This window comes from Ips typographus, linkage group LG5, assembly GCF_016097725.1.
Source record: "Ips typographus isolate SLU linkage group LG5, UJ_Ityp_2.0, whole genome shotgun sequence".
Taxonomy (NCBI): Eukaryota; Metazoa; Arthropoda; class Insecta; order Coleoptera; family Curculionidae; genus Ips; species Ips typographus.
Genome location: NC_138426.1, coordinates 7,061,272 through 7,073,302, shown reverse-complemented (window position 1 = coordinate 7,073,302; position 12,031 = coordinate 7,061,272). Strand labels below are relative to the sequence as shown.

Genomic DNA, 12,031 nt, shown 5'->3' with positions numbered 1-12,031 from the left:
CAGTCTCCTCCACTAAATTTACATTAAATCAGTCCATGAGATCCTCAGGTCCTTTTGGGCGCTAAGTCAATATTGCCACTTTTTGAACTCCTTGAAATTAATTTTTTCAGTTGAATTACGTGTGTGTTTAACTAACAGTTAACCAAAAGCAACCAACAAACCCCCTTCGGAATTGTTTAGAACCGAAGAAGCATTTCTAGCTCCAGTGGCGTACGCTATGCTTTTAAACGTCCATTTGCCATCTGACCTGAAAACAACAATTTACGAAATTTACGTCAAAGTTTCAAACCTAACGGCTAATTGAGCGCTAAGAGAATTCAACAGTCGATTAGGTTATCAACTCCGCCACTGGCTGGTCATTAAACGAAGATGAAAGCACGTACGAACGTTCCAGCCAATCGAAACGGACGTAGCAGACAGAATTGATGAAAAATGTTCTTCCCAGTTCCGTAACTGATTTCACGTTAGATTAGAAAGGATCGTTCGGAGTTTTAAACGATTTGACATAAACTTGTTTTTTTTTAAGCTGAATCTACTTTTAAAACATTGTAACTAAAAACTTGTTTTACAATAACGCGTAATTGCATAATTGACTAGTCTAGTTATGATCTCTGAATAACAAAGCTTCGGATGCCATCTTCAGGCTTAATCAACAAACTGGCATGGTTACACTCGGTGGAACCGTGCAGTCTGTATTCCAATCCAACTTAATTACGTTCTTTATAATAGTCCGACTTGGGCCTGGGTGATAGGCAACCCACTACACGAAAACTATCATGGTTAGTTGCCTATAGTAAAGTTAAAGCAGTTTAAAAGTGCTAAGGTAGGCAACTGAACATACATAATACTGACCGTTTGGTTGCATCTCTTAACGGCACTTTGGTCGTAAATTACTTTTTTCATTTTTTTTTTCGCTTGTACATATCCTTTGCACCTACCTGCCCCTACCTTTTGGTGATTATACAGGGTGATTCCAAAGTTGGTGCTTTCCTTTCATCTGCGAATAGGGCTTCAAAAAATAAGGTTTTTTTTCCTTTGACGCTTTTTCGAAATATGAACAATAACGAAGATACAGGGTGTCAAAGTTTTACTGAAAAAATTAAAATTTAATGATTTTGGCCAAACCACTTGAAGTAATTAGGCAAAATTTTGTAGGTGTCAGTAGCTACGTGGAAAGGAAATTTTCCAAGAAACAACAATTTCCTTGCGTTTACCAGTGGCGCGTGTACAATTTTTTTAAAACATTTTCGAAAAAAAATATTACCCTACTGGTTTTTTTCAACATAAAATTTAATATTGATTCTAACTCTAAAACTAAATCCCCCCTTTCGAGTAAAAAAATAAAAACCGTCTTAATGCGTGCCTAAAATTAAATGCTGTTTTAATTTAAAATGTCAAATTATTAAAACTTAGTTCAAAGGCCGCTGAAATCTATTGTTTTTGTTTATGTCTGTTGATAAGGAATAACCTGTAGTTAGTTAAAATTAAACTTAAGTTATTTTTTATTTTGTTTTTTTTCAGTAAAACTTTGACACCCTGTATCTTCGTTATTGTTCATATTTCGAAAAAGCGTCAAAGGAAAAAAAAACGTATTTTTTGAAGCCCTATTCGCAGGTGAAAAGAAAGCACTAACTTTGGAATCACCCTGTAGTGTGAAACTTCCTTCTCGTTCGTCTTTTTTTAATTTTTAGTATTTAGTTATTAATTATTTAAGTTTGAGTTCGTATACTATCTTTCAATTGGGGTGTCATCGGCCTGTTGGAAATAAACGGCTTTATTATTATTATTTTAATCTTTATTCTGTTTGCCTGATACATTTTTATCTGCGACTGTTCCAAGTGTTGTTGACAGTTTGTTACACAATATTATTAACAAAAAAACACCGCTAATAAAATGACAAATTACTAGAAAAATCAGCAACAACTAAAAAAAGCGTATTAATTACATCAATAACGTATGACTGTCTATCATTAGCGTGGTACTACCCTATTGAATTAAACAATCAGAATGTCGTAATCGAACCAGAGACATCCTTTAAAATGCAAGGTCGTCCGTTTGGCAATTCGATGCGGTGGTACTCAAGGTGTACATTATTCATTGGAATTCCATTGGTACTTGAGCACCCACCAATTTAAGCAATACTTATTGCAGGACTCTCATATCCTGTTCGATTCAACTGAAATTTTGGGGGAATTTGAACGGGAACTGACCGACTGACCTCAAAATTGCGGTACTCATTCAAAGTGGTCACGTGACATGTCAATCAGTCACGTGACAATGTATCGTGTCCTGACAGGTGCAAAGCAGGAAACTTTGAATACTAAAGTACCTAGACAGGTTATATAATGTACTGCACAATGAGGTGACTTTTTTTACCTCTCTCTTGCAACTTAATCGTTTAATAGGGTGAAAAACGCGATTTGCGGTCGCATATTTGGTTTGCGGTAAACTTTTAGTTCCCTAGTGCGATTTCGAGAATTTGTTAGCACAACTGTTATTCGATCTTGCAACTCGAAAAAAAAATATACAAAAATGTTTGCAAAGAAGTTCCCTTGGAACGGATATTCAATAAAACTAGTTTTGATAAAGACCTTTAATAGAATAATTGTCAAGGCATCAAAAGGACCGTAACGACCGTCATTTTACCGTAAACGAGCGCAGATTTGATGGTGCCGCCAATTTGCGTAAGGTAAACGAACCTGCACGGTTCGGTGGCCCATTGAAAATAATGTGAAACGATGCGGAAGCACGATTTATGATTTGAAAAATCTATTTTCCAACTTTAAATATTAATTGTATTTTTGTGTTCTAGAAGTGAAAGAAATTGCATAAAACTGTCAAATGGACATGACAGAACAAAAGAGGCAGACTCAGGTCACGCAGAGTACTGAACGGAGCTCTCAACCAAGAAGTTCCTTCAGGATCAGCATCCCGGATACGCAGTTGTGTTGACGTCACTGATGTAACCGAAGAGCGCTCGCCTACGTCTGCGGTCGACCGTGATGATGAAGATGACGGGGTTGGGAACTCTTCGGCGATCCGCGAGGAAAGTCGGTCAGTGGGCTTTGCTCGATCCGGCAGCGGTTCTTGTTCGGAAAGAGAAACAAACGAGAGTCGGGACCAAACAGTTGAACGACGACGACTTTAACGCGCGGTCGAGTTGAGTAGAAACACGGACGGAGCGCCAATTTTTGACTTACGGCCGATCTTGATACTAGAGATAGTGTTCGTTTTTTTTGTGATTTTTTTATTATCTCTAAATTTGCTTATTTTGGATTGTTAATTTTGGGTGAGTTTTGTTTTAAATTAATTATTTTTTATCACTACTTTTTAAAAAATAACCAAAAAAATTTAATTCAACGGATTCAAAAAAAAAAAATTGAGACACTGCTAGTATACATAAAATTCATGTTTTTGGGTCACCCTGTATAAAGCAGAAAAAAAAACAATTAACAGTGTCTCGAGAAAGTTTTGCAAAGCAGAGCACACAAACAGAAATTTCACTTAGAGAGGGTCAGCGTTGTATTTGCACACATGTGACTCACAATATTTCAATTTGGGAACGCGTATCAATCATAAAACTACTTACCCTCCCGGTTAATTGTAGCGTTCTAACCTAGAATTGTGATGCCGTTAAGTCTCGAATTAACGCTCCGATGCGTTTTAAGAAGATGTTCTTCTTCAATTAAAATCATGAACAAGTGGTCATTAATAATATTAGTTTGACAATTACCTCCGCAAAACTGTCAAAATATCTTTCTCCGGAAATTTGGTTTGGTTTATGTAACGCGAAATTGGCATGTGAACTCCGGAAGCTAATCATCTATTCTCTCTAGTTCATTAAAAAAAAAACAAGATTATTGTTAGATCATCGAAAGCAACGTCGGATAATGGGATTACCTTGTCGTGTTCTCCAACTTGACAGCTGGCTTTCTTCGTCTTTTTTTCTATTTTTAACGAACGTTTCATAATAATGAAATTTCATGGTGGCGTCCCGCACAATGAAAGTGTGGGCGATTATTAATGAAAGAAAGTCATTATTTTTTGACCGATCACAAACTACCCACTTAACAAATACTGCACATTTGGTCTTACCATTCAGACTTACTAAACATTAGTTAAGTAATTATAAAATATTTTCGTGATTGCATATAAAACTGGTTCCCGACGAAATCAATGTGATTGACGCGACACGATCATGTAATAAATCAAATCTAACTCGTTCAACGATCAATAATAATAATAGTAAACAAAAGCCGGGTCAAACCTTAATTTCTCTCATTAACATATACACGAAAGACACAGAGAGAGAGAACCAAGATACACTGTTGACAGTTGCAGTTTATTATAGACGAAGCGCGTGCTTCCTACACTAAAATTAAAGCACAATGCACAATCACACTAAATGGGGGACGAGCGAATCCGATTAACCTGAATAGTTTTGTATGATTTTTCCTCTAATTGATAATCAATTCCTCGTCTATGCATCTGAAGGAGGTCGAAAAATTCTCTCTATAATGCAATAATGTGCGATTATAATAACGGGTGTAGGTAGCAGAGAGGTGACATATGACACGTGACGTAAACATTGATAATTTACACAATGAAGAGTTGCCAAATCTTTTTTTAATTTTTAAACAAGCATGACCAATTAATTACTGGTTTTATTTGACCATAACAACGTTAATTCATTAGAAGAGTAAACTTTCCTGAATAAAGCGATTTCGACGTGAAAGTGCAGCGTGACGCGTGAAGTATCCTCAAGTCGGTTAATTATCGCCTGTCCATAAAATAACGTAATTTGAAAGTAGTTGTTACACTTCTCTAATTTACCAATTTTTCTGCTTTTACAGATGCCCTATCATGATAATCAAGTGGCCCTTAATCATCACCGTTTTGTGCGTCTTGGTGACCCGCGTCAGGTGCCGAAGTCGAGCAGGTGAGTGACAGATGACGTTTCAGATTCCCATTTGTCGTTAATGGGGAGATCCATATAAAGGTTCTGTTAAAATGGCGATAGGTCAGAGGTTTGACGTAACGCCTCACGATCTTCGTGAAATGTAGCATCTTACCAAAAATAGATTAGTTGCGTAATGTCGGGCCATTTGAAAAGGTTAGCAGGGTCGTTTTGGTGTTGATTTTATTATGCAACAAAATTGTAACAAAACTACATGTCTTAAAAAAATTCATTCACCAAGTGTCAAGAAATTGAATCTAGTTCTTTTTGTGTAACAAACATAATTTTAGAGTGTTATTACGACACGGTTTAAGGGGCAACATTGCTTTGTTTTCATTTCGAAAGCAAATTGCGTAATTTTTTGAAAGGGTGCACTTCCTCTTTGATACCTGGCATTGCACCATTTTGATTGCTTTTAATCACACATATGGGCGATTAAGGAACTAGCGTGGAACGACAGTAGTTTACGGACCAATACTTTTCAGTATTTTTTTCGGTTTTAGAACGTGCAATTTCAAGTTTTACGACTCTGTTTAGTTTGATTTACGCCTACGAAATTGGCAGGGTAATTATGATTGAAGGAAAAATATAGGAATGTTGCCCAGAGTGTCATGAGTTCTACTTTCCGTAGATATCGATAGACGATCAAAAACGATGCCGGAGAAAGTTTATTATATCAACACTCAAAATACCACCGCAATGTAAAATGCAAATTAAGGTGTACAAGGTTGAAATCAAGGCGCCGATGACAAAAGTAAATAAAGAATGTAGAAAAAATTGTGCAGTGCAATACTACAGACAAAACTTTGTTCATTGTTGACATGACAGTTGTCATATCACTACACTTATTCGGAAAACACAGTGTCACATGTCATTTGTCAATCTTCTTCTCTGACGAGGAATAATCACACCTAATGAATAAATGTAACACGAGAATTTCCTGTCCCTGTTAATGTTAATGCGACCTTGTATTCCTATGATAATGAACATAAATATATTACAACCGTTGACAATGTTGTATAAAAGGTATATGTAAATTGGTTTAGATTGGAAAATACGTCACGGTCACCTGTGCCCTGACTGACTAGACATTTCGGTCAGTTGGTCTTCATCAGGCACTCATTGTATATTAACACGAGTGCTATAAAATATTTGGTCTCCTTTCAGTCGTGAATGTTTAATTAAAAGCAAATATTGATAATCAAAGAAAGATTATTAAATTGCGTTAGCAGTGCACTTGCAACATGTTCGATTACCTGATCTAATGCAGTTTGTGTTTTCTGGTAGAGCGTGTAGTAATCTGTTCCAAATTGTGGGAAACGCTCATCTTTTTTTATCGTCCTTAACGATCACAGTTTGATTGCAGATTAGGCCCATTACGAAACCTCTAAATGATGCATAATTATGAAAAATGACAAAAAATGGGTCGTAGCACTGGACTACGACTTCCCTGCATCTTATTTAGTTACGCTTTCTGCTCGCATGTGCAGATTGTGCACTTATGCAAGTTTTGTTCACATAATCTTGTTACACACAGATGACACTTGCTGCTTTATACACCTCAATGGTTTTGCTGTCAACTGTCTTTAAATTGTTATTCTTGAGTGTGTAAAAATCAATTAATTAAACAAACAATAGAAACTATAAGAATCTCAATTCCGGTTGTTAAACTTCCTGGACAGCGATATCATTCGGTGACTCGGTGACCCAGTGGCTTTGCTTTTGCAGGTCGGCTTTTATTCACTATTCCGGCTTCTTTTTCTTCGTGATGGTGACGTTTTAATCTTCATTTCCTGGTATTCTTCTTTCGCTCCTAACGGTAGTTCTTGTAATACGAAAGCGTTAGACCGTTTTACAGTATGACCAACTATTAACGACGGTTCTCACAGTTTGTCAATGGTCCAGTTTGCGAGTTGAAAATTGGTAGCCTTGGACTTAAAAGTAACTACCATTCACCCCTAAACAATCCTTCGTTAATCCGGTTAATTAGTTCTTTGTAAGCTTAAGGCGCGCGAAATTAGGAGGGTGTGCAACATCCTCTTCGAGAACGGGAAATTACCAGCGTCGACTGGTTAAAGTAGGTTTAATGGCGTTTTTGTAGTGATTTCACGTTATTAACTTAGACTATTATAGTTATTAGAATTTGAAAATGGCTCTAATTCAAGGACCGTAATGATTGTAGTGCGGTTTCAACATTCTAAAAGCGTCCACTAAATTTGTTTAACCCAATTTCAGATTTGGACGTGTTGGAAACAGTTTCGAAATGCCCTATGCTGACAGAGTGCCCTTTTAGGGCCGAACAGTGCCAGGAGGACGAGGACTGTTCACCGGATGCGGTCTGTTGCAAAAGCCCCTGCGGTAAAGTCTGTACCAAACAACTATTTACCGGTAAGTTCTATCATGGGCAATCTAATGACGTCACTACCACTACTAATGTAAATAAGCGTGGCTGGTTCGTTTCAAACACATTAGGTACTCGGAGTAGTTTAGTTGAACAAGATGAAGTGAGAATCACACGTGGTGTTTCAAGAATAAATTTGCTTAAAGATGAAAGTTACCACCAGACTTGGTTGGTTGAACAGAGATGATATAAAAACCATCTTTCACTTTCAATATGGTGATATCAAGGACTTGATTGTAATAATCCACAACGAAAAACTATGGAATCATAAGCATCTAGCATATCGATGGCTGCATTCGTTTTTAGGCTCCATGGAGCGAGCAGAGCAATGACGTAATTTGACAACTGGTCCAATTATGGTTTTGCCAAATTACGTCATTGTGACGTCAATAACGCTCTGCTCGCTCCATGGAATTTGAAAACGAATGCAGCCCAAGTTGTTATCAATGAATTAGTAAAGTGACAGCTTTGACGTTGTGGACAGATCGGGTGAAGCCACCGCCATCTATACTAGAAAGCCTAAAATGTCACTTTTAATGGCGGCCTTAGCGGTTTTCGTTTTATACACAAACGTATGTAGATGCAGTAAGAAATATGCATTTTTTTATTATTTCGTGTAGTTGATTGCAAGTTGTGAGTGGAAAATCAAATAAAGGTTCATTCCTGATCCAGATATGTATGGATAGAGCTTTTTTATACACAATCAAGTCCAGCCTAAACAAATTGGTTAGAACATTTGTCCTGGAAAGTACAACACACAGCAACACAAGAAAATCTGTAAATCCTTGAAACTAGGTAAGCAAAATTGGTAAATGGTTCTTATGTTATTACCAAGAACATTCATTCAAAATTATTTTTGTTGCTCTCGCATTGTAGGACGCTTTAAAATAAAACTCACATACCTGCGCATGTAACAAGTACCTAATAAGTCCACTGTACTAGAAAGCACTTGTACTTACCATTGAGTATAGTGTTCGAGTAAAACCATCCCACTTCAAAGTGTTCAACCATTAGTGAGTTAGATCCGGTTTTTTGTAAAGTAAAAAACTGACACGGTTGGGCTTTTTCCTGAATTGCTGTTACAATGTGGCTTGAAAAACTTATGAACGGCAGCAAACAAAAATAACTTACGCAAATAACCTCAAGTCTTGATTTTAAACCGTAAAAATTCATCTAATCCTCAGAAAACTCAATTTTTACAATACAAATAAACGCAAACTGTCACCACTATTTCCGCCATATTGGAATTTTTGACAAGCACCTTCTAGGCTTTCTAGTATAGTAGGCGGTGGTGAAGCGCAATTCGCTTGTTTGATTGGTCAGCCATGACTCCTACAAATCCAGCCAGGCTGTGATTTTTGTCATTGGCCGCATTCGTTTTCAAGTTCCATTCAGGAAGCAGAGCTTTTTTGACGTCACAATGACGTAATTTGACAGTTGGTCATATTATGGTTTTCCCAAATTACGTCATCGTGACGTCAAAAAAGCTCTGCTCCCTGAATGGAACTTGAAAACGAATGGGGCCATTATGTCCTATCTATCTATTCGGGGTTTGCAGCTTAAATGTCAATCTCAACTATCAGTTCAGCGGCGTTGCCAAACCGTTCTTACTATCTTAGTCTTACCGAAATCAAATTAAACTTCCAAATCATATCTGAAAGTGGTCTTATAACTTGCACATGCCATAAAAAACGATTTCACCTCTAGGACCAATTTATAAGCGCATTGTTATTTTATTATGTTAGAATAATATGAACTTGATTGTTCGAGTTGGGACACCACGAAAATGGGCCGATATTTGCATATTATAGTTGCGTTATCGAGCTCGAAAAATGCTTTTAAATTGTTTTTGGATCGCTTTGTAGGTTCAGGTCATTTAAATAGCTAAACAAAATGATGATAGGCATAATGGATAATCGAGTGTTACGACCTAAAAATTTCAAATTCAAGTACTGCCCTTGTGCGCTTTAATTATTATAATTTTACCAATACAAAACTAGTCTCAGGAATGTCCACTTTCTTATTCTGGTTTAATGAAATACAGAATTTTTTTTAACATAAACATTAGGTAAGTTGTTTTTGTAATTAAAATAATGACAGTTTAAACAAAAATGACAAAGAAAGTTAATTAAACAAAGGAAGTAAACTGTTGATTTGCAATTCAGTTGCAATTTAAAAACCGGTCAGATTTTAAGTGGTTAATTATTTTTAATAAATAAAGCTTAAACACTTGCCGACTTGATGCAATTAACAGATAAATTGAATTGATTATTAGGATAAGTGACTTAACTAACTAACACGAACAGGCAACGTTGAACATAAAAAATTTGACAGCTGTCACCATACGTGTTATGTACCGCCATTTTGGTCGAATTCAATGAATCTCTGACTGTTGGTCCTGGATAGGGTATACCTATCAATAGTTTTTGAATTTGACTTGGTTAAAAGGTATCCCTGCTGAACACCAGAAGTAAATTCGCGTATTGCGTATTGTTATAACATGATTACCCAATCTCTTTTCATTAGGTAACCGAAACTTTTGAGGGTCAACCATACTAAGTAGCCTCTGATTGTTATATAAGCGTATTGATTTTCTTTAAGCCTTCCTAATCCATCGCGGGCCGGTTACAAAAGAATGCGCTTCTGCTTCTTCGCGTTGTTGAAATTCAGCAGACTATAAAAATATTTCTTCACCGCTTAACCTAACCCGAATCGGCAACGTGGACACGATTATTTAATTTACGAATCGGATTAGACTTTTGCAAGCCTGTCAAATAAATATCAGGATTTTCTGAGGATGATAACGGTCGAAAAAGTGTCGAAAATCTTACGTAACAATTATAATTGTTAGAAAAAATGTAACTAGACTGGTCCTGTGACATTCCCATGCTTCTTTTACGTATGCAATCCTGTTTCTAATTGGTCGCAATTATATCGTTAGCATTGAAGAAATGAAGATTGGATCTTAATTAGGCTTGTATAATGCATTGTTCGCATCGATACGACTGTTTAATACCATTATAGCAGTTTTGCGGTTAGCTATAAAGACAAGGTAATTAAATCAAATTACTCAAAAACTAATTCAGAAAACTGTTTCAGGTTGTCAAACTTTAAGGATGGCGGCATCGAGACGAGCCAAAGCTCTGGGGGTGGAAACCAAGTCAGTGCGGATGCCCCGGTGCAACAAACAGGGCGGTTTCGAGGAGGTGCAGTGCGACAACGAAATCGTCAGCTCCTGCTGGTGCGTTGACGCCAGCGGGTTCGAGTTACCCGGTACCAGAGCACCGGCTGCTTCATTGGTCAATTGTACCGGTAAGTACCGCGTCTTCGTTTACAAAGTACCCATACAAATTGGTATGGTCTGTTTGGAAATAAGGAGGCATTCTCAAGCTCACAAAATGATCGAATGAACATTATTTTGCCGAGTACTGTATGTGTGCAAGCGAAGGAACCACTTTCACGTTCAAAAAAAAAAATGATGATTCATTACTGGGTGCATGTAGGTGGCAGGACACGCATAAACAAGCACGGACGATGTTATTTGTTATGTTGTCGGGGATTATGAGCCCCAGGTAACCAAGGGATTTAATGCCGATGTGGTAACTCTAGTCGTAATTATGTAAACGCACCAAGGAGGCATCCGAGCCGACCCGACCTGACCCCTATGGATTTTCGAACTCGACGGGGTTCCGGGTGCTTTTTTTGCGCAAAACCGGTTTCATTATTGGATATACGGCCTAACGAAGAGTAAATTATTGCAATGGGTTAACTGCACCGGGGAATTCCAAAGTGGTAATCAAGGTGGAACATGAAATTGCCTACGCAAAATCCTAAAAAAATGTGCTTTAATTGCTGCGTTTACACCCAGACTATTTTTAGTAACTCTCATTTTGCATTCTGACTAAATTCTTAAATCGAGCAAAGACGGTGTAAACGCGACCGTTTAAGCTGACATAACAATCTGTACTAATTGACCGTTCTAATAAATTGATTCAAGAAATGAAACCGATGTAAACAACAGTAGAAGCAGTAAACTATGGATAATGGTAGTCTAAAATGCTTACACTCGGACACCCTGACCTGATTTTTCCTTTTTCGGACGCAAATAGGCAAAATATGCGTGCAATGCGTAATCAGATTACCTCGAACTTACAGTGACAGTTTAGTGTGTCAATTACATCCCTTCATTTTTTTCGCTTTAGTTTAAAAAACAGTGTTTAGGCACAGAATAACTGCTGGACACTTTGTATTACCGATTTTGACAGCCTGTAAAAGATGGCGCTGTCCGTTCATTGTACAAACTGACCGCTATTTTGTGCCCTAAAAAACCACTGAAATGGGCCTATCCCACATATCATAAATTTTTGTTTTAATGACTGGAATCGAAAGAATAGGATCAAAAAACTAATTTTTCATATACTTGAAGAAAAAATTATGGTCGTAAATGTTCCTACATTAGTTTGAATTTGTCCATTAAATTTAAAAGATCTGTTTTGGCGCGCATGTGACGTACGTAATTCTGGGCGATTTTATTGGCTGTTGCACGCCAACTGTTTCACTTCTTGTCGCTGATTGGTTGAAAGTGTAGTACGTCACCGGCGGCGGGCGTTTTAAACATGAGATTAATGTAGTTTTTATCATCATTTTTTTTCTATTTAGACTTAATATTTTTG

At 37.1% G+C, this 12,031-nt stretch overlaps 1 protein-coding gene and 1 long non-coding RNA gene across 7 annotated transcripts in view; one reads left to right on the top strand and one right to left on the bottom strand.

The window, feature by feature from the left end:
- Nucleotides 1–12,031, top strand: part of LOC145729456 (uncharacterized) — a 31,860-nt gene that overhangs the window by 475 nt on the left and 19,354 nt on the right. For 2 of the 5 annotated variants that reach the window (XM_081980230.1, XM_081980226.1), the window contains exons 2-5: nucleotides 2,813–3,289; nucleotides 4,854–4,939; nucleotides 7,193–7,345; nucleotides 10,458–10,670. In XM_081980230.1, coding sequence (XP_081836356.1) covers nucleotides 4,864–4,939; nucleotides 7,193–7,345; nucleotides 10,458–10,670 — 442 coding nt within the window. In that variant the 5' untranslated portion in view covers nucleotides 2,813–3,289; nucleotides 4,854–4,863. Of the gene's footprint in view, nucleotides 1–2,812; nucleotides 3,290–4,653; nucleotides 4,797–4,853; nucleotides 4,940–7,192; nucleotides 7,346–10,457; nucleotides 10,671–12,031 lie in introns of those variants that run through there. The other 3 variants (XM_081980227.1, XM_081980229.1, XM_081980228.1) reach the window with 3 other exon arrangements.
- Nucleotides 2,953–4,497, bottom strand: LOC145729499 (uncharacterized). Of its 2 annotated transcripts, none has more exons than XR_014178384.1 (3): nucleotides 3,901–4,497; nucleotides 3,734–3,832; nucleotides 2,953–3,086 (listed from the first exon to the last, which is right to left on the bottom strand). It is a non-coding gene; the product is annotated as an uncharacterized LOC145729499 (long non-coding RNA). The 2 variants fall into 2 exon arrangements; XR_014178385.1 differs by lacking the exon at nucleotides 2,953–3,086 and adding an exon at nucleotides 3,288–3,679.